General features: G+C 40.7%; 1 protein-coding gene across 5 annotated transcripts in view; it reads right to left on the reverse strand.

Annotated features, from left to right (window-relative positions):
- Nucleotides 1-22509, reverse strand: part of LOC309708453 (A-kinase anchoring protein 13) — a 121772-nt gene that overhangs the window by 24850 nt on the left and 74413 nt on the right. For 3 of the 5 annotated variants that reach the window (XM_082536506.1, XM_082536504.1, XM_082536505.1), the window contains exons 13-27: nt 19974-20021; nt 16444-16621; nt 15897-15999; nt 15316-15441; nt 13537-13576; nt 13203-13314; nt 8487-8646; nt 5549-5616; nt 5371-5437; nt 4575-4722; nt 4272-4384; nt 3907-4053; nt 2623-2879; nt 2100-2225; nt 1479-1596 (exon numbers count right to left, since the gene is read on the reverse strand). In XM_082536506.1, the coding sequence (XP_082392632.1) occupies nt 1479-1596; nt 2100-2225; nt 2623-2879; nt 3907-4053; nt 4272-4384; nt 4575-4722; nt 5371-5437; nt 5549-5616; nt 8487-8646; nt 13203-13314; nt 13537-13576; nt 15316-15441; nt 15897-15999; nt 16444-16621; nt 19974-20021 (1811 nt within the window). The remainder of the gene's footprint in view (nt 1-1478; nt 1597-2099; nt 2226-2622; nt 2880-3906; nt 4054-4271; nt 4385-4574; nt 4723-5370; nt 5438-5548; nt 5617-8486; nt 8647-13202; nt 13315-13536; nt 13577-15315; nt 15442-15896; nt 16000-16443; nt 16622-19973; nt 20022-22509) is intronic. The other 2 variants (XM_082536507.1, XM_082536508.1) reach the window with 2 other exon arrangements.

Genomic DNA, 22509 nt, shown 5'->3' on the forward strand with positions numbered 1-22509 from the left:
AGCACCTTGGGGATTAAGGCAGAGCTCCCCCATCCCACATAGAACTATAAACAGGCTTTGGGGAGGGATTAGAGAGAATGCACACAGTGGGAGGCCAGCTGATGAGAGCTGCTTTAAATCAGATATAAATATGGTGTGAAATATTCCAGCTCCTCAAAGTGTGCTTGATCTATTATCCTATAAACATCCATCCAGCACATGTCTCATTTTTCTCAAAATATATGAAACTGTGTGCGAGAAATTGTACTTTTCAGGATGTTTCCTAAAACAAACGGCACACTGCTGTGGGCGGCTTTTCAGTGTACGAGCGGAGCCGAATGCTGTCAGGAAAAATATTAATAATGAGGTACTCCAGGAGTTTATTTTCTATTCTCAGGATAAAGGTGATGTGATAAATATTACTGTAGATAAACTCTCTAAATAAATATATAAATCATAGAGAATGATGTAAAGAAAATATTGTATTTGGTTTGTGAAAAGTTCTAAAATTAAAAAAGCCAAAACTGAAATGGGAAAAATGACTTAATTATATTGCTTAAATCTCCAACTTTAAATTCACACATTTTTTTCTGCACTAAGTGAAACTTAGTGAAATTTAGAATTAAGATTTAAGCAGCATCCACATAGGAAGTAAACTTGTAGGAACGCGGTGACCAGACCACAGACTTTATAAGCGACAATGGAAATAACCAGGTCAACCGACTGAAGCAGCTACCATTAACATATTTAAGGGTAGTAAATACATTAGGGCCTTGATGCATACTCAATCATGCAGGTAAGTAAATCCCCAAAAGTTGATTCTGTTCATCTGGACGTAACGTCAGTGGAAGAAACGTTTCGTCACTTATCCAAGTGACCTGACTGCAGGATTCCCCAATCTTATGAACAGTACATTTGCATAATGACTGAAACCAGCCCACTGAAGGAACAATGGGCTGGGAGGCCAGTTCCTTGATCATTAACATGCAAATTCTCATGACCATTGATCAACAGGCCATGGCCATGAGTACCATTCACAGAGAGTTGGGGAAGGCTGCAATCACAGCATTGTGAGATGGTGACAGATGTACCCTTAGGCCCCCTCCTCGATTCAGACATGTCTTTCCCTTTTCACGAAAATGGCCTCCTTTGATCAGTGGTTGCTGATCAATGGTCATGAGAATTTGCATATTTTGGTGGTATTAGGGCCTTATTCGGGCAACTGCAACCTGGAATGTTTGCTATCAACAAACTTACAAAGTGATACTCGATTAGGAAACCTTCTGGTTGTTTTGTCTTTGTTAGTTTCTTGAAGTTGCTTTGCTTGTTAGTTTATTGAAAATGTGTAATAAATATATCGATTAATAAGAAATTCAGTATATTTAGCCTGCAGCAGCAACCTGTAGTAATCCAGCATCTGAAAAATTAGAACCAAGTTCGTGCTTCTGATTCTGATTCTGAAAGTAAAAACAGTGAAAAAAGGCCAACATGAAAATAACCTTTAGTGTGCTGCAGCAGTCTCTGAATCAGCACGGGGTACTTCGTTATCCTCTGGGTCACAAGAAGGATGCATTCTGGGATGCCAAGCCTCCGCACAATGCTGCTACTCATCTTTTTCTGAAAGAATAAACAAGAGGTGCTTTTAGTAAAACATGCCCACACACAACAGGTGGCAGGGTCTCACATAACCAGCGAGAAGCTGCAAAACTCATTTGGCGTAGAACAATACAGCAGTAGTACTTGAGAGGGTGTTTATTGTTATTGTTTATGACGGCGAGCACTGGCGTTTCTATAATCTGCCTCGAGGGTAATACAGCTTTTATTCAAATGTCTCCGGCACATGCCCTGATTGAAATGAACTGCAGATGCAAAATAATACAACTAAAAGGAAAGCAACACAGAATAAGAACAAGCTCTTTGTTCAACGCTACTTCAAGCACTTCCATACAAGAGAAAACAATGTCAGAACTCTATTCAACAAACACAATCGTGTCTGGAAAGCCAGACATCCTGAAGAAAAATGTGTTTTCATCAAAAAGCATGAAAAGAGACTTCTCCGGAAAGTTCGTCTGCTGTGTGACAGACACTTGATAAATCCACGAGAGAAGCCTGACGCTTACTTTGATGAACGCTTTGAAGCGTTTGTCTTTGGTTAGAAGATCCTTGTGGAAGTTAACAGCTTCGTTGTGGCGACTGCAGAATCTTCCGTAAACCCTCTTCATGCTTTCACCATTTGATCCCGAAAACTAGAGAAGGAGTTGACAGATGTAAGCACACAAAAACTAATGTTGGTAGAGCAGAAATAAATAAAGGTTAAAAAGCTAACATTATTTTCAAAGCTTCAGAACTTCAAACGTGAGTTGAGACAAATGTTTGGGATTTGTGGGAGCAATATTTGACTCAGAGATTGTGTAAATTTACTTTGGAGGTGTAAACTTAGACGAGAACAAAAAAAACCAACATTAGGCCTTTCATAACAGCCATGAACACACATGCATTCTGTCGATAACCTTTCAGAAAAAGCTCTCGTTTCTGTAAAATAAACAGTCATGTTACCTTTTAGGTTTTCTGTAAAACCAGCTTGTGTTAAATCAGCTGTAAAGAATAGAAATGAATTTTGAACCAGCCCCTGCCCCCTCTCACCTGGCTACCCAGGATGTCCCCTATCCTGCTGATGATGAAGCCTCCTTCAAAGACTCTTCCCTCTAACTGGCTCTCCTTTTTCCTCTCCAGGAGGCGCAGGAGGTGCTGTGTGTGGAGCTCAAGTAGATCATCTAGAACGGGGAAGAGCTTCTCCAACATCTGCTGCTCCAGCTGAACCTCCTTCTGCAGGCCTTTGCTGTACACTTCTGACATGATGCGCAGCGTCCGAACGTGATGCATCTCTGTCTGCATCAGTTCTGCAGGACATGAAGGGAAATGACACTTAAGCCTCCGTTATAGTCACTGACATATAACATCAGCACCATCGCCATTTCCACTTGTATGTGATTCCCTGCATGATTCTCCTAAATAACAGGTTTCACAGCTCAGAAAGAGAACAGCTTCACTGGTGGAACAGGAAAAGAAGTAGTCGCTAACAAAGTGGTTATGGAGGTTTTTCCAAAGTTTTCTGCAGACTTTCTCATATTTTCAAACTGCTGCAGCAATCTGTGCCATCTGGGAATCCCTGCACTCATGTATCATAAGATGCCTGCAGAGACTCATGCCTCCAGCAGGTACCCAAAAGAAAATTGGAGGTGCACAATAAGCTGAAATGACAGCCACCAGCATACACCACCTGCTATTCAAATACATCTATACCCTCCCCGTATCAGAGGTGCACAGAGTTTTATAGAGTTCATAACTTTGCAACTGATCTGCAACTACAGTGGTAGGGGTCACTGCATAGCTCGTGTAAAAGGAATACGAAGAAAATTTGACTACAAATAGATTCAAATCAGCTCAGGCGCATTAAGAGTATCTCAGTGCACATTTCAATCAGGTAAAAAAAAAGCCATATTAGATCACAGAGCCTGGTAGATACAACTGAAGAAAATTCAGGAGAAAGTCCTTAAGTGGGGCCCAATTAAAATACTGTAGGTTCACCCTTAAACAAAGTACATCAGGCATGAAAATAACAATGACACAGATGAAACAGCAGTGACATTTTTATTTTATCTAACACTGTTAATCCTGGGCTTAAAGGCGTTACCTCCTTTCTCGAGTTTTTGTCTGCTTTAAATAACATTGGTCCACTTTTACTAGATGCTTCCTTACTAGCTGACACACAGAAATGTAGGAAACCAGGCCAAGAATGAGCTTGATTAAAAATGTTGCTACTCCATTTAAGAAACTATTACCTTTCCTTGCTTTGCCAGTAACCATCTTCAGATTAAATTACGTTTAATCAAAGTTACTGCAGTGAGTATTATATGTGGTGATTACCGTAGATGACATCTTGTCTCTTCACCAGCTCTTTGTCCAGCTGCTGCAGGTATTGCTGATCCACACCTAAACTCCACGAGTCTGCTTCCAGCTCTTTGGCCTCGGCCTCAAACTCCCCCATCAGCTGCCCATCCATCATTTCTGTTCCTGAGTCAACAACACAGCCTGAATTAATAAAACTAACTTCCATTTATACGATAATCTACAGGTGAGAGGTTTGGATAAACCACATTAAGTTTCTGTTCGGTGCAGTATATGCATTAATCATTTATTTATTTTTTAAAAAGTAATTATTTTTTTCACATTAAACTAGCTTAAATTAAAAAATGTGGAAAATGAATTTGTGTGTGTGTGCCTTTATTAACCTTCATCAGTAAGTGATTCCATGGATTCTGTGACCTGGTTGGTTCTGTTGAGCGAGTCGGTGGACTGAGAGAGATACCGCAGACCTTTAATGGGCATCTCGTCAAACACCGGACTGAATGGAGACACGATAATAAAATTCACGTTATTAATGTTGTCTTTGTAACAGGCCATACACAGTTATGTGTATCTGTTTAAACACATTGTACAGGGGTCAAATAATGCATTAAAAACTAAACTATTAAAAATGAAATTAGATTAAGTACAGAAACATTTCACTCCAACACACACACAGATCAGCTCACCCAGCAATGTTGCTTATTGAGAGACTCTTGGAGAGGTTGTTTCCTGTGAAAGTCATGATGTTGGTGTGTCTCCGTGATGGGATCATTAAGGTGGAATGGTCCTCAGGGGGCAAGATGGCCGACCAGGGGCGTTCCTTTGTCCCACCAGCTGGACCAGAGCAAACTTAGATTACAACAATAATCTGAACACTTTTCAAAACCAGCAGGAGATCCTAACTTATCCTGACTTTTTGGGGCCTCTGGTATAGTTAGAAACCTCGGTTTCATGACAAGTCATTGCTTCCAAATGCTAAATTTAAAAAGCTAAATCACTGACAGGTAAAAGCAATGGTTTTAAGACTGTATTTTGGCAAATACAGTCCATCTTTTTCTCTCCTCACAGACTGTCTACCTTCTTAGACATAATTTATTAGGAGACTTCAGAGCAAGCGGACAGCACAAAGCTTCTCTATTCAAAGGAAAAAAGGTTTTGTCCTTTGACTAATTTAACAGTTTAAATCTGTTTAAATCATATTTATGTGTATGTGTGTGTGTGAGTGTGGCTGAATATTCTAGGAGCAACACTTTGAGCTCTGGTCCTAAGAACAACCCCAAAGAAGCACTCTGTCACGGTGTGTAGATAAAAGCTACACTTTTTGCCAACTTTAGTGTAAGTAATTATCAGAACAAAATAAATGTGCACAAAAACCCTTCAATCTCCTCTTATTAGGGGATCAGAGAAGTTTGGCGATAAATCTGCAAATAATTACAGGCTGTGACAACTGTGTAGGCAATCTTGAGCTGGTTTCACACTCACGTTTGTTCCTCATCGTTACTGTAGGAAACAAGCTCGAATCTGGTACCGCAAACTGCTGGTTGGGCAACTAAGCAGAGAAACGGTGAGAAAAAGCATAAATGAAAAGAAAATCGATATTGGCTTCGGGACAGCAGAGTACTACAGAATCGGTGGAGGAGTAACTGCGAGGAAGCTGTACCTTCATCTTCACCTTGGCACAAACAGCCAGGCTGTCTCTGCAGCCCTTGTGGACGGAAGCATTGCAGTCTGGAAAGAAAAGAAGGAGTGAATACTGTTAGCCTGATGGTGGTGGTGGTGGGGCATGTGAGGGTGTGCGGAAAAGTGGGGGCTAGAAAATCTGACTGGTTTTTCATAGCCGGCCAGGAAACTCCACCAGCCTGCTAATGAAAGCCAGACTGGAGCAAAGCATGTGATGCAATCGAGGAGTAATGCTGCTCGTGGACGATGGGGGGAAAAAAAACAGATATGACACACACGCACGTCACCACCGAATTGCATGGGAAAATTTAAATCATGTAAACATTCTCGAATCACCATTTAAGAACAAAGTCATGGTTTTAGATTGCTGACATTTGACCTCTTCTACAGGCTGATCTGTCCACTAAACTCAAATTCTCAGTTTTTCCTAATATTCGCTCTTTATTTTTAATGCTCACATCAAGGAGGGAAAAAAATGGTGGCTGATCAGGATTTAATCATACGGGCATATTTCCAGGAGACAGAAGTCCACTCAACACACATGTGAAACCCACAAACGCACTATCAGACCTAGTCACCCAAGCTAGAATGCATACAGTGCAACATTTCCGTTCCTGGGATTACTTCAACAGCCACTTTTAGTCTGGGTGAGAAAATAGCGCTGCACGAGTCAGAAAGGCAGCAACACTGTCAGGGCAGGGAGCTATCGCCTGAAAATGTCTCACTGTAAAAATATTAGCAAGTAGAAGATTGCATGATTATCAAAGCACCTTGATTTCCTGCAGTGATTTTTTTTTTTACATGCCTCTGGATTTTATTAGGTTTTTTACTGCTTTTTGGTGACATTCAAATAAGACCAGCTAATCTGAGACAAAGGATCACTGTATTCCTCTGCTGAATGGACACTAGCCAGAGTACAAACCTCCCTCACTGTCTGTGGCTCTAACAATGTGAACCAGACTGACTGAATACAACAGGGGCTGTTTTTGCCAGTCTGAAGCATCTGAGGCAGATTGTGGCCAAGAGGTCTGCTGTGATCCATCGCAGAGCTTGTTTCTCCTTTTTAGGCTTTTTCTGGGCTTGCGCCAAAGACTTGTGCAATAAACTAGAACCTCTTTAGGGCTGCCTCTGCCGCTCCAGTAAAAAACAATGCAAAAAACCAGTTCTGTTGTCTGTAATCAAAGTCTGACTGGGTTGCATTAGAAGTAGCTCTTTGGGGAGTTTCGCTGCAGCTGCACAACTAACTGCTAATATAAAGTTCAGTTGGTGTTTCATGTTTTCTTGCACTGTCCTTTATAATCAAATAAAGAAATTCTAATTTACTTTTTCTTTAAATTAAATCTTTTCATTTAGTGCCTAAATGTAAACACAGAGCCTTTACAGTAAACTGACTTGACCTACTGTAGGGTCTGACTCCTCTGCTACTCATGCAGTTCCTGTTCATGAGCTATGATTTAGAGATATTACCTAAATGCATCACATGCAGGAAATCAGTTGTTGTGAAAGTTAACAGATATAAACATAGCTTTACTGCTCTGAAAACAATGACTGAACACGCGTCTGTGTCACTGCTAAAGGTGTCATTTAACTGACGTAGAAACACTATTTTCTTGCTATACAAATGTGTGTCATGTCCCATCACACATAAGGCAGGCTGTAGTCCACCAAGGATATCCTCCATACATTTATGTTTGTTTTAAAAATTTCAACCAGGGTCCTGCTTTAGAACTACCTGCAAAAGGTGCCAAATAACCTCTTAACCATTTGCTCACTGTCAACTTCAGTCATGCCGGTCACCATGATTGCTATAAAAACACTAAACTACTGTAAACCAAATAATTAAATTGAGCTTGCATTGCATTAACTTAGCAGTGATACAGGTGTTTACCTTTTTTTTTATTACCAAATAGCTTGAATTAATGTAACTTATAGCTGAAATATATCAGTAGAATTCAGCTGAGGGGGCACAACGCTGGTAACACAAAACAACTTTTAGCCAAGCAGCAACCCCAGATGCTACCGCTAAACGAGAATCACTCCACACAGACTCTCATTTTAAAATGCCCAACTTCAGCTACAAAGTGAACACCTTATTTTATTTTTCAAATTAACTAATTTAAATTGGCAAGTTGATATATTAAGTTGGTTTAATTGACAGGTGCGCTGACATGTACAGCTTTGGCTGGCAGCTGTCTGCTAGGCCAGTTCTTAACAAAATTATCTGACAAATAACACGGCCTGCTTTGTGGTACAGCCGTCAAAGAAGTCTGTGCTACATTTTTGGCAGGAGAAATTCTACACTGTATAATTCTGCTCCTCAGCACCAACTTAGCAGCCATTTGTGCCTGTTTGTTTGGGAATGCAGCTTGCTAACCGAGATAGCTAGCGTTAGCTGACAACTTGACTCTTTTAATCCTAATATGGTCACCTCAGGCTTTTTAAAACAAGTGTGTACCAACTATGAAGCCTCAAAATTCATAATCCAGAGACTACTGGGTAATTTCATAGACGTGTGGTCCATCATTTACATACAGTCTGTGCTTTTAGCCAAACAATGAGAACTGCTAATCAAAACAACTTTAGACTCAGCACCGCTCTTACTTAGGTTCTCAGTAACACACATAGCAAGTGTGAAGTGGATCGGATGAATGGTTGTTGAGAGACAAAGACGAGAAGAAACAAACTAACATATTCAAACATGCATATTCCTGGATTTATTGGTGAAATCTTTTCATTTCCTCTCCTTATGTTCAGCATCGTCTTTCAGAAACGACTTGCAGCTTAGTGTGCTTTCAGATAAGAAATTAAAATCTTCTAATAAAATAATTAAAGGTTATTAGGATTTAATATAATTTAAAGCTACAGCAACTCTGCAGAAAACCAACAAGACAAAAAGGAAAAAAAACAAAGTTACTTACATGTGCAATGGAACGCATCCTTGCCATTAAAACCTTTATTGCACTGGGAGCACTGGGTGGTGTGGTTTGAGCTGACTGGTGTAAAAACATGACCGTTCACAATCTTCTTGTCCTTCTCCTTGCCCTCCTTGTCCTTCTCCCGTTTGTCTCGCTCCTTTTCCTGCACAAATGGAAATTAATTAGTTAAGAAGACAACCCAACCTTGAACTTCGCTAATTGCTTCAACTTTGCCATCCAATTAGAAGTTTCGAAGTGAAGCGTGGTGACGTGTAGCATCCACTAACATACCAGACACTGACACTGGGCCAGTCGCTTCTGTTAAATTCCAATCTGAACCCTGCAGAGCAACATTATTACTCGGATGTAGGACGCAGCAGGAGGGTTTGCATATTAAGTGATGCATTATTTATCCTGACAACAAATTGTCTCATTAAGGAACTCTTTAAAATAAAATTCAGACACTTTGAATCCTTTTTTCTGAGGTGAGACAGAAGACTCAGAGGTGGAGATCTTCAATGACCATTTATCCCAAAAGGGCAGCATATTTTCATATTACGTATTCGTTTGGTTTCTCAAGACACTCGAATACTACTATTCAAAATCTCTTATGAAGAATGAGGCATTTCTGCAGGATGCATGACTGGTGACGGAGACACACTGTCTGGGAATCACTTCTATGACCTTTCCATAACAGTGTGGGCTTTCTGCTGCCTCTGCATTAATGGATGAGATCGTCCTCAGCAGCTGGTCATCTCTGGACACTGAGCTGAATCACAATCCCATAAAGTGATGCAGAGAAGAACAGAGCTCTCATTCTCTTGGATTTACATCACAGAGCCTCCACCCAAACCCAGAGGAAATGGGAAAATGCAGTTTTCCAGCTCATTTTAATGACCAGCCCTGGGCCTCTTGGTTTGAAGGGACCACAAAGCTCTGACATACTAGAGCTCATTTGGCTCAGCCATTTCAAGATACCAAAAGCCTGACTGGCCCACGCTATGTTTCAGAGCCAGTACAACACACAGCTTTCATTCTCACTTCCTGCAACAACTGTCTAACCAGCACTAAACCACAATAAACGGCCTGAAAAAGTATTCTTCATGGCAGCAAGAATGCTTGTTTGATATCACGCCTATTGATGCCCGGCAAAAAAAAAACAAAAACAAGAAAACGCCAGCAGTTCAACGCATTTGAAAAAGATGATTCTCTGTACTCTTTGTTTTGGCTGCAAGCATACACAACAGGATAAGTAATCACTAGTGACATCTAAACCAGAGATTTAAACAAAAAGACATTCCAGTAAAACACACTGTTAACGGGCAATGACTTCACTGGAAAAAGACATCAGCCCAGAGGAAAACACCAGCCCCTTTTAACATGATATTGTGACAGTCTCTTTCACTACAATTCAACTGGGAAACCAGAGCACTGTGTTAGCCTACCTCCAGCCAACCTTTCCATCTCAGTGAGAAGCCACGGCTCCCTGGGAAACTCCTGTATAACATCCCTGGTTGTGGCTCAGTGGCTCAAGCTACTACCAGCAAGTCTCCATTAGGAAGGCTGTGAATGAGGAAGTCACTGGCTCGCTGCGGGAGGTGCTATTTCTGCAATGACCCTTCCTTCAGTCTGACAGAGACATGATGACAAAACTGCACAAACTAGATCCCCTTCCAGAACAGTCAGACTTTCAATGTTTAACCTAAAGAGGAAGACACAAATTATCCTCCTTAAAACTGGTTCTGGTTTATTAACGACAGGAAGAAATGAGATTACCAATTCTTCAACACATTTGACAGTTACAGATGCAATCTCAATGCTCCAAGGAGAGCCAATAGACACCAGGCAAACCCATTTTGAACATCAAAGCTTTAACAGTGGCCAATAACTCTGACAGAGAGCAATGAGCTGCAGGCGGAGGGAAGCTTTTTCAGAATCCTGTTGCTTTAAAAGCAAAGTGACGGCTGAGGTTAGAGGGGAGATTATTAAACCACCAACTCTATCTTCCTGTTTTACTTCCTGTTCACCCTTCAGTGTCTCTTTGCAAGGGCTGCATATTTACAGGAAGCAAACAGACATTTCACTTCCCAATCAGAAATAAAAACTCTGTGCTAAATTCAGGGCATTTCAGACCCTTTAATCACCACATGGTACAAATTTAAATGCACGCTTTGTGATCAAAGCAGCTATGACTGGCAGCAGAAACATGGATATCTATCATTACAGCCCGTTTTTCTTTTCTAATACTTTCAGGTAGCATCTAACAGCAATTTTGATCATGAAGTAAACTACATATCAGAATAGCTATCAAAAGGTAATATGTTAATTTGTGGTTTTAGTGAAAACAGAATTTGCCTTTTGTACTTCCTGGTGCTGTGTGAGTGTCCTTTGGTTCAATATACTGTCACAACAATCACACACAGTTTATAGCTGTGTAAGGTCTACCACACAGCCCACAACTGGATATATTGGATATAAAAATGCTGTATAATTACATTACTGCTTATAATCTGTGAATTAAATGTAAGACTATTTAATACCTTCCAAGGCCTCTTTTTTGGGGAGAAGATTGAATGCAATTATTTTTACTTTTAAGCACCCACAGCTACCCCGTTGAGTTTTAAAGTCTTGATACAGACAACTGTATTCCTAAATCATATTAATGGCTACTGCAATACAGTAAATGCCACTTCTGCAATTTAAAGTGAGCAGTGCTGAGCATTGTGATTTTTAAATGCAGTACTGTACAATAATTTCCATGTCATAATAGTGTTGAAGCCATTGTTTCACTAAAGTGTCAGTGCACCCCAGGGCAGCTGTGGCTACAATGTAGCTTGCCATCGCCAGTGTGTGAATGTGTGTGTGAATGGGTGAATGACTGAATGTAGTGTGAAGCGCTTTGGGGTCCTTAGGGACTAGAAAAGCGCTATACAAATGCAGGCCATTTACCATAAAGTAACTTTAACTGATCGATATTTCAACAAACTAACAGCATATTATTGTCACCCTGTGACAGGAATGGAGACACTGCAGCTAGATCCCCTAACAGAGTACGAAGGGCAGGAGAAAGAAAGTCTGCTTTGACCACATCTTACATAGAGGCTTATCTCTCTGAGAAGACATTGCTGTGAGGCGCTTGGGAAATTTGAGAGTGGGAAGTTGCATCTAACAACGACTTGGGCAAAGGCAGGACATATAAGGAGCTTTTGACCCAGAGGGGCCTATTCATAGTTCTTAGAACTTTTTAAAGGAAGTCTTTTGTGTGGCGTTGCATGAGGGACCATCAAAGTTCTCAGAAGCTCATTTGTCTGTCATTTTTTACCTCCTACTTTACGGTTGATCCTCCAGCAGAAGGGGAAGCTCTAACTGACATAAGTGTGTGGTCTGAATGCAAGCATGCATTGCAACATGATGAACGTCTTATTTGTAAAAAGAACACGTAAACTTAACATAGAAATTACAGCAAAACCATCAGTTAGCTCTTAAACATGAAACACAAACAGTTGAGCTGGCAGGGAAGACCAGGCGTTATTAAGCCTGTGTGCTACAGAGGAAATAAAAACTCCTGTCACCTCCTTGAAGGAAAACAAAAGTACTTCCTCTCAACTAACTTTTTCGCATAGAGTGAAGCCAGCGTAAGGAGAAAATAATGACGCTAGAATAGAAACTAAATGACACATTCATCAAAGTGAAGCTTAATTGGTTTGGTTTACTGCATGTTATCCTTGGAAAGAGCCATGCATTTGTTTGTAGAGTAGATGGAAAGGATTTGTTAAGCCTAGTTTATGGTCATCTCATTGGTTGTTTTGCATGCCAACTGCAAAGCTGCAAAAGTACAATCGCGATTTGAACGATAGGTATTCAAGAGAGTAGTAAGGACCCGAGATTCAGGAGCACTGTTATAAGCGTAGAAGCAAAGAAATTGGAGGTTTTTCCCACAGTTTTCTCTGGAGAGTGTCATCTTTTCAAACTCCTGCAGCATCTCACATTGTATCGGAGAATCTCTGAGCTCCTGTACTGATGTTTATTTGAAATGGTGGTAAAGACCAACATGATCTTACATTCATGCCTTCGACCTGCCTGCACCCGGTTCCCAAAACAAGGGGTGCACATCAATCTGAAACACCAAAGCATGACTCAGTTCTGATGCCAACATTGGCTTACGCTGCCACACGTAAACAGACTTTAATAAGGATTCTGGATCCTATTACCAGCCACAGTGGGAGCTCTGCCTGAGGTTCGTCTGTGATACACCTGACATAAAAAGACAATTAGCCACTCGTAATGTTATGTTATTTTAACTTAAATCAGAATGCAAGGCATCTGCCATCAGGAAACTCAAACGCACAGTATGCTCCAACTTATTCTTGTGGTTGTAGTTTAGTTGTTGCTATGCTAATCGCCGCCTGCTTAATACACCACGCACCTATTGGGAGTTGTAGTGAAAACAAAGAAAAGGAAAAAGAGGACAAACATGTGTAGAACTGCCTATAACAGCCCTGCTGTGAGACTGAAGCTAGTCAGGGACCAACAGAACAAGAAGCTTAAGATTCATATATGTGTGAATACTTGAAAACTGTGGTTGGGCATTAACTGCTCACTGCTCAAAGGGGATACACTTGTAAGAAAACACTGAAGGTGGTTGCCTACTGAATGAACTGTAAGAAGCAGACTACAGTGAAGTGTAGTCAAAAGAAGAAAAACTCCATGTTCCCTCACCCTGGTCTTTTTGTACATCTTGTTCTTGAGGTAGCTGAAGGTCCGGCTAACTTTTGTCACACTCTTTCCCTCTGTGTCACTCCGCAGAGGCCCAGGCTCCTCCTCTGATATACTGGAACACACAAACAGGTTTAATTTCATCTCCAGCAGCTGCATTCACACAGCATACCTGTTCACACATTGTGAAATGGTTCTTTGAAGCACCATAAAGGTCTTATGGAATAATTTGACCACTACTCCACACTGCTCTTTATAGGACTATAAAAGGTCCTCCAAGCAATGAAAGCCTGAAGAACAATTTTCTGGTAAAATGTAAGCGCAGGATTAGACTGACCTGTATGCTAGTGACCCAGAGGTGCTGGAAAATCTCATACCTGGAAAAAAAAAGGAGAGGAAGTGAGTGGCAGGATAGTAAAAACAAAAAAATATGTCTTTAGGGGCTGACCGCACTTTTCTTATTTTTCCTGATTATGATTGAGAGTAAGCTACAGATTTGGCTCCCTAAAGGTAAATATGCAACACTTTAGGTACCCTTGTACAGCTGTGTGACAACTGACAACCCACTGACATGACTAAAGGAGGCCAACAGCTATGTCGAGGACTTCCTTTTCTACCATGTCCTTTAAAGGTGACCTATTGTGATCCCCCCCCAATTATGGTCAACTAAAGCACAAAGCTGAAACTATAAACACAACAACCCCACACAACTGCAAGGGGCAGCCAATCAGCAGAAAGTGTAAAAGCTATTTTTTGCCATCCCCAACTTCAGAGGCCAATTTCAAGTAATAATTAACAATAAAAATGATTGAAGTATAATTTTAGTAAAATAAAAGCACAATCACAAATGTAGTTATTATTTTTCCCTGGTTGGCCAGTCCTCACCTGCTGTAGCTCTGTGCTCTACAGAAGTGAGCTAAACTGCTCTGTTTTGAGACAGGGGGATAAATGAGGGGCTGTAATACAGTCAAAGACTAAAATTATAGAGTTTTAAATTATCGTGCATTGAAGGCTGGACAATGGATGATGACTCGGGCAAAATTCATATTTTTTGGTTTGCTCATCCTATTAGAACAAAGCTATGCTGGGTGTAGCTCCTCCCAGACTCTATTGTTGAAAATCTGGATTTTCTGGCTGCAGTAACAGCCAGAACATGTGTGTTTTTCAATTAATCTCTGTGCCAAACGTTAAGCACAGAGTTAAACATAAGGCATGCATCTTTTCTAGGCAACGAGCTGCTTCTCTCTAAACAATCATTTCTACCAATATCCAGACGCACACGAAAATATGCAAAGCGCTGCTCGCATGCGCTGCAGAAGAAAGTCAAACCCAAAACAGGATAATGAGGACAAAATCTTGGCCTGCCTGTGTTCCCAGCAATGGAGACAAGGAGACAGAGAACAGTGCTAATGGAAATATTGCACAGATAAGAAAAAGGAAGGAATGGCTCGGTGTCTTTGACTAAAGGTGACAGGCTCGTATTTATCTGCAGAGAAGAAAGGGCTTCCTCAGTTCACCTGCAGTGTTTATGATTATTTTCCTCTTTCTCTGGTAATTGTGTTTCAGTTTTTTCAAAAAGACTGAAGTAAAGCTAGTTTATGTAAAGGTCATCCAATTCTTGTGCTGCGTAGGAAACACGAGAAGCCAAGGTCTTATTTATTGCTGTCAACATGGATTATAATTTAAACACAATGCTGCCTAGCCGAAAGGTGATTTTCTACACTAGCAATCTGGCTACAAGCGTTGTCTAATTGCATTCTCACACTGCAAGTAGATTAATATCAGCAGCAATTAGAAGCTTCTTCATGACAAGATTGTTGCGGCTGAATGTTTGGACTTTATCTTTGATGAAGTTTAAAGAGTAAAAATTTTAATTTTCCTTCAGACAACTTTGCTTCTTCTGTTTGACTCAGTCTAGGAGCGTTTCACGCACACACTTCATGTTGAGTCACAAGTAAACACTTCAGTGTGGGATCAGGCTAGCTGCTAGCTGATCTGGGTGCATCGCTGTCATCTTTGCAGCTCAGATCCAGGTTGCTAACCGGAGCAGCTACTGTTCTCCTTCTGACATCACAGCTATTTTCTACTGCAGCTAAGTTTACATGTCAGTACTTACTGAAGTCATCCTCATCATCACTAGATGAGGAGTCCCCATAAATGAACTGAGACTTAGATTTGGTGAGGATGGGGGAAAGGTTGAAAGAGAAGGAAATTCGCCTCTTACGTCTCAGGCGTCCCACCGCTGGGGAGCAGGAAGGAAAGAACCACAACAGGCACTGATCACTTATTGAAATATATAATAACCTAATAAATAGTGAGGATGGGGGCAGGAAGTGGAGATGTACGGGAAACGTGTAATAAGAGCGATTCAGTTTAAATATCTGCATGTTAAACTACCACTTTCTCTCTTTATCTAGCTTTTTGACCTTTTTTTCTATTCTCTTTGCGATGGGGCTTACAGTGAAAAACATAATGAACTCTAAATTTCCAATTACAAGCTGAAATGATTGTGTCCCTCTGCTGAGTCTGGTGATGTTAAAATGAGGAAATGAAGAATGAGGACTTGGCATTGTACTTAAATTTAGTAAGTTAAAGCCTAAAGAGGATAACAAAGAAAACCAAAGGATAAAAAGGTGAAGAAAAGGGCTGAATGTTACAAGAAGGAACTTGATAGCTGCCTCATAACGTGTCACTCACCATCCATGTCTCTCTGGCTGATGGCCAGCATAGATACAGACTTAGTGAGGGGCAGACTCATGGGAGGACAGCTGTTTCGCAGGGGCCGATATCGTCTGGATTTCTGCAGCAAGAGACAGGAGACTGAATGAAACCAAGTGCATGAAAATTTAAAAAAAAAAAATGGAGTGAGCCAGGCAGCGATAATGTGGAACAAAGCATTGCCAGCCAGTCAACTGGAAACAGGAACATGAACTAAAAGAGGAAACTCGGCATTTTGAATCGGGACATTATGTTTACAATTTGTTTTAAATTCAATGGGAGAAGTATAAATCTGCCCGAAGAAAGTCATGTTTATTAATTCTCACTAATCCCCAAACTGACAAGGCTCAGATTTCCCTTGACTGTTTATAAGTCTTGTTTATGTACAAGCTTTACAACGACTCTTTTGTCTCGTGAATTAGGCTGTGTGGGTTTTTCAGGATCTCTTGGTGGCCGACTGTGTGACAGTGTAAAGAAGTGGCAACATATCAACAAACTTCATGTGTGAGTGTGTTTATTAGCTCACCGGGTCATGCACTCTGCTATACTCCCCCCGGTCCTCCTGTTCCTCTGTCAGAGAAACCAAAGAGCCTCTGTCATCGCTGTCTTGCCGGGGAATCCTTATAGGTTCTAGGATACGGGGCCCCTGGCTGGTGGGGCCCCTGAGCTCTTCAGGGCTTCCACTGAGCCCCTCCAAGCTGTAACTGTGTACAAACAGAAAGCAGAGATGACCTCAATAAAAGAACACACACTGTATTCAACATAATCACATCTTTCTGAATGTACACAACTGTCGCTGCAGCAAACACAAACACACAAAGATGTACCTGTTGTCACACACACACACACACACACACACACACACACACACACACACACACACACACACACACACACACACACACACACACACACACACACACAGCTGGTCCTACACTGTGTTTAGCCAGCTGAGTTATCACTAGCCTCTGGAGCAGATTTACAGCTGAAGCAGCTGCAAATGACTCCCAACATCAGCATCAGCATGGAGAGCTCTGCAGCTGTGATTTACAAACCCAATTACATCGAGCTATGACTGGAAATAAAAGGCCTTGAAAAATCCAATCCAATGATTATGGAGAGGAAAACTACTGCTACATTTCAGGATGAGCTATGCCACGAGGCTGCAGCTCTATTTGCTTCAGGACAGACTCTATGATAGTTAAAGCTCCAGCAGTAAATCTCTCATCTCCGGCCCATGGGTTTGTATGCTACTCCATTATCCAGCAAATCATCAGTCCAACTCATCCAAGCTTCACTAACTAAAACCAGAGTAAAAGAATCATGATTTGGTGATTATAAGTGTCCAGAGTGGAGCAGCACTCACCTATCCTCAGGGCTGTGAATGTAGATGGCTATATCTGTCATACTAAGGCCTCCTTGGTGGCAGTATTATTACATACTATTCTACAGAGCCACAGGGCCCTCCATGCTCAAACACTAGCAGCTATTTCAGCTCCCTCTCTCTCCTTGGTGTAGAAGGTTGCTGACTGAAAGGGTTGGGCATTCATATACACACGAAAACACCCACAACAACGGCTAATGCAAATCAAGCAGCATGTAAATATGCCATGTTCAAATAAGGACATGTGCCCTCGGCAAATAAGAAAACATCAAACAGTAATGCAGTACACCTGAGGAAACAACTTCCACACTGTAGCCAATGGCGAGGGGGCGGGGGCACATGCTCATACTAAGAGAAAGTGAGGTGAAAGAGGTTAGGAGAGTGATGGGAAGATTGATAAGAGAGTATGGCAGAGTGGCAGTGAAGCACACAGATGAGGACATGAGGATAGAGTTGCAGGCGTATCTGAGAACACTGGCGTTATTCTGAAATAACTGGGCAGAGTGAATGTACTTTACATCGTGAAGCATAAACATTGCAAATGGGTTAAAGCTGATTTCCTGCTGCAGCGTTGTTGTAATATCAGTAGCAGACAGGAAATCAAGTTGAACCCAGGGTGTTTCCCAGAAATGAAAAACTGGCAGAATAGCCAAGGCACCATTAACACAGCTGGAGCCGCTGCTAGGGTGGCCGCTGGCTTCTTGAACGTGACAGATGTGACCAGATGGTTACAGCAGTGGACTGTGACAATAACAGACTTGTCTTCATTACAACTTGACAGAGATGGAGGAGGGGTGATATTATTGGCCATTATTAGCTAGTAAGCGTTGATATATCTGTATTAAAATACATGTCAGCCAGCAAGTGATGAGAATCTGGAGGTAAGAAATACTACAGTCTGTGGACCAAGGAGTCGTTAATATATACTGAAGTCAAAAATATAAGTAATGTTTAACCCTGATTGTGATTCTGTGATTATGCATCTAATTAAAACTAGCACAAGTGTGGAAGACACTAGTGCTAGCGGTGGGTATAGATATTGGTTTTTGTTTATGTTAAATATATTGTATTAACTTCATTTCATGTTTTATTTTCTGTATTTATTTTTCTGTTTTTTTCTCTTGTTCATTAACTAACTTGTGGAGCACTTCGGTCAAACTAGCCCAACAAAGAGTCCAGTCCACTGGATAGCCGTGAATACTTCAGAGATGAAGGGCTTAATATTTGTACTTTTCAGTGTAAGAATGAATCACCTAATGAGAGTGAATCATTGTCAGTCTTAAAGCCTTGTTACTCATAAATACAGCGAAGCGGTGGTTTGCCTAAGGAGCTGTCCAGATGTGTTTGTTTTTAATGAGAGCAGACAAATTGCACCTTCTTTTTGAACAGGACACTTTCATCTTGGTAAATAGTTGTTAACATTTTCAGAATATGTTTGTACCTCTTTATATTAAAAGAAAGAGGAAAACGTTTATATTTTTCCATAGGTTAATATAAAATGGCCTTTACCGGTCCCTGCCGTTTGAGATCAAATTGGACTGTATGGACTAAAATGAGTTTGACAACGCTAATCTACACCATGAACCTGTCTTTTATCACCAAGAAGCTCTCTACACCATTCCTGAACAAACTTATTTTCAGTTAGATATTTTTTTTTAGTAAGTTTTTATTAAAAATGTTACATTTTAGTTTGAGTCTTACTTTAACTCATTTTGATGACCTTATTAAAAGGATAATAATCAGGAGAAAGAGTTGACATGTTTACACCAGTTATTAAAATATAAATACCTAATTCTAATTAGCCTTTAGTCATTAGTGCAAAATATCGCTTCATATATATTACTATTTACAGCCTAGTTTTATTTTTATTTTATTTAACTGAAGAAGTTTTTCCACTCCTAGCTTAGTTTTCAGTTTAATTAACTACAATAACCACGACACACTTCAGATGTGTCTTACTAAAGAAACCTTTTACCGTTTTCAGACACTGTTGTCAAACATTTTCATATCCAACAGACTTTCTGAGTAGGAGTGTAAGCATTCGGCTCACCCAGCAGAGTTGAAATAGATCTATTCTGCATATAATCAAGATCAAGTGAAAGATGCTGACTCTTTTTTTTCCACTGCTTCCTCCCTCCTCCTTCTGGGTCAAAGAGCAACATTTCATACAGTCAACAAAGCTATTTTGCAGTGAGAACAACTTGCATTCTGTTTTTACTGCTGCAGCCCACTGTCTTCTGTCTTCTGATGTTTTAGAGTTTTGAATAATTCTCTACAGGAAGTTATTAAACCCACAAAATAAAAAAAAATAAAAAACAATCGTCTGTTCTAAAACTCTAGCCAATGCAGTTCAGCCTCCAGAAAGAGAGGAGCTAAACTCCTCTCTTTCTGTGTGGCTGCTTGTTATTACCAATGCTATACAAAACAGCGGTGCCACCACCACCCATTTGCCACAGTATTTCATACAAACTCCAACGGGGGTGAAAAGAGAGCAGCATTTTTCAGAGCAGTTGCCTGCAGGGACGGAGAGAATGCAACAGCAGTTCAGCAAGCATACATTAAAAGCCGGGAGGTCCACAAAGGGCACGACTGCATAAATTTGCCATAGCATGCCACTAAAAAGCAGGGCAAGCTTAACAAAACATGAACTGATGAATGTGATGTATTAATACCTTCTCCTGTGAAAGGCCGGCTTCCTCTCACCAGAGCTACGAGTGGAACTGGAGGTGATGGAGACGGAGACAGAGACAGAGTTGTGGATGAAGGTGGAAATGAAGTGGGATTTGAACGGAAGCCATGACAGCAAGAAAATAATTAATCAACGAACTGTTCTTATTGCCGATGGGACCATTGGATTTTTATGGCTACTACTGTATAGGTAATGATCTAAGAGAAGACAAGAGTGATCAGACTGCTGTACTCAGAGTAAATGATGAAAGATGATAAGCATGAAATAATTGTGGTGATATCTTTGCTCATAGTTTCAAAATGATGTTTAGTATTCCCACCTCACAGTGAGATTGCTGGTACAAACTAAAGTTTCCACAGGCAAAAGCTTGCATCTCATCATTCAGCAGCTTGTAGAAGCACCTTTAGCAGCTCTAAGTTGAAGTAATCATTTCATGTATGAGTCATCACACATCAGTCTCTCACATTTTTTAGTGGAGGAAGTCTGGCCAACTTTTCTCTATAAGATTGTTTCAGTTCATTGAGGTTTGTGGACATTAGTGATTGCAAATGAAGGTGCCCAAAGAAAAAAAAAGTAAAAACAGGAAAGCACTGAATCATCACCCCTGCACCACAGTGATTGACAGCAGGTATGAGGTGTTTGTGCTGATATGCTGCGTTTGGCTTTCCCCAAATATAGAGCTGTGAATTATTATCAAACATTTCCACTTTGACCTCATCTGTCTAAAGGACAATGTTTCAGACGTCTTGTGGTTTATTCAGATGCAATTTTACAAAGCCAAGTTGTGCTTCATATTCTTTTTAAGCTTTGTCCTGGCAAAGAAGTCTTTTTTTGTCTGTACTTCCATGAAATATAACATTTAAAAGGCCAACTGAGGCCTGCAGAGTCTGATGTCATTCTTCTGTTTGTGGCATTGCAGGATCTGACTTTGGTGTGAATTTACTGGAAGGTCGGAAGATTCTTAAAACTTGAGCTTTTATAGAGGTTTTCACACTTGCCGATGACTAGTGAAGCCAGTGTATTGGAATATCAGCACATACCTGCTACATTCCCTCTTAATTTGTATGAAAGCAATAAAGGTGTACTTTATTTTTCACATGACTGCACATAATCCTGTGAAAATGTTCTTTTTCGTGGAACTGTACATCTTCTAATCAACTGATAATAACACAGCATGAATTGAAACACTCAATAGACAGAAATGTGTCAAACAAAATGTTTGGGATTCAAAGTTAGAGTTCCAGTTGAGTATTGTGAGCAGAAACCCTATTTGTATCATAACCACATGAAGGACAGAGTCTCTGCTGGTCAGTGGACAACCTCTGAAGTCAACTTTAAAGGATGTTACTGGATTCCGACAAGAATTATCCTTGTGCATTCATCCCCTGTGATACCATTTAGCAAGATAACCTATCCTCTAATTAGTGAACTTTAGAGTTGCTGGTACCGGAGGAGTTAAGAGTAGTGTGGGCGCACTGGTACCCTATTACCAGGCTTTATTTCCAGTCTGTGCTAAACTATGATAACAGCCTCCCGGTTTTTAATGGTAACACTATTTTGAAGGCCACTTCACATTTCAAAGAGTATTCTGCAGTCGGTTACTTGTCCACCTCAGAAATTAGACAGATTTTCATTCTTTCAAATCTATCAGAAGAAGGACTCTGTATCATCGGCAGAGACTCTGAGGAATGCATCTGTGGTGCCCCATGTTTTCGTTTGTTTGCTTCACACTTTAAGTCAATTTTTTCAGGCACACTTTGTGGTGCATGATGTCTCCACAGACAGCTGTTTAAACCAAACAAATTTACTGAACTTGACGAACATAACGCACCATAATACCACACTGTATCTAAAAGTATCGATGATTCCTTCCTGCTGCGACCACATGAAAGCTGCCTTTATCCAGTAAACTTCTGTTTAGACCAGCTGCTCCTTTCAGCTCCTCTGTGCTGACAGACATCTGTTTGGCATCTCTGTCTGAGGATGGAGTTTGTGTGGACTGAACAGATCAAATGCTTCAGTAGGGCTTATGCAACACTCATGTCCCTTTTATTGTGGATTCCTAATAATCTTTGGCAACCAAATAAGCATAATTACCAAATGCTAGACTGTTACTTTAAAATGTCACCAAACACTATACGAGACATTCCGAAATCTTGTTTTTCTCATAATTTAAAATCTCATTACATTTATTTTGTCTTTTTTTAAAAAAGATGTGTCCTAGACCCCACTCACACACAGGCAAACCCCCTGGTAACCTTTGTTTATAGGGAAAAATGTGTATTCCCTGACAGGCTGGCGAGTGTTTGCTGGAGCGGTTACTGTTGCAAGTTGCAACGACGTATATGGTGCTGCACTAAAGAAAAACCTCCTTGCAATTGTTTTGTTTGCTAGCAGATTGCCACGGTTTCCTGTAGTTTGCATAGAAGAATCAATTTGCACCTTGTGAAATGGTAAGCCACGACTTTTACTTTCAAGGCAAACATTCTCCATTTTGGGTTTGTGTTTGTCACGGGGTG

Source organism: Aulonocara stuartgranti (assembly GCF_965226115.1).
Source record: "Aulonocara stuartgranti genome assembly, chromosome: 1".
In the NCBI taxonomy this organism is placed as follows: Eukaryota; Metazoa; Chordata; class Actinopteri; order Cichliformes; family Cichlidae; genus Aulonocara; species Aulonocara stuartgranti.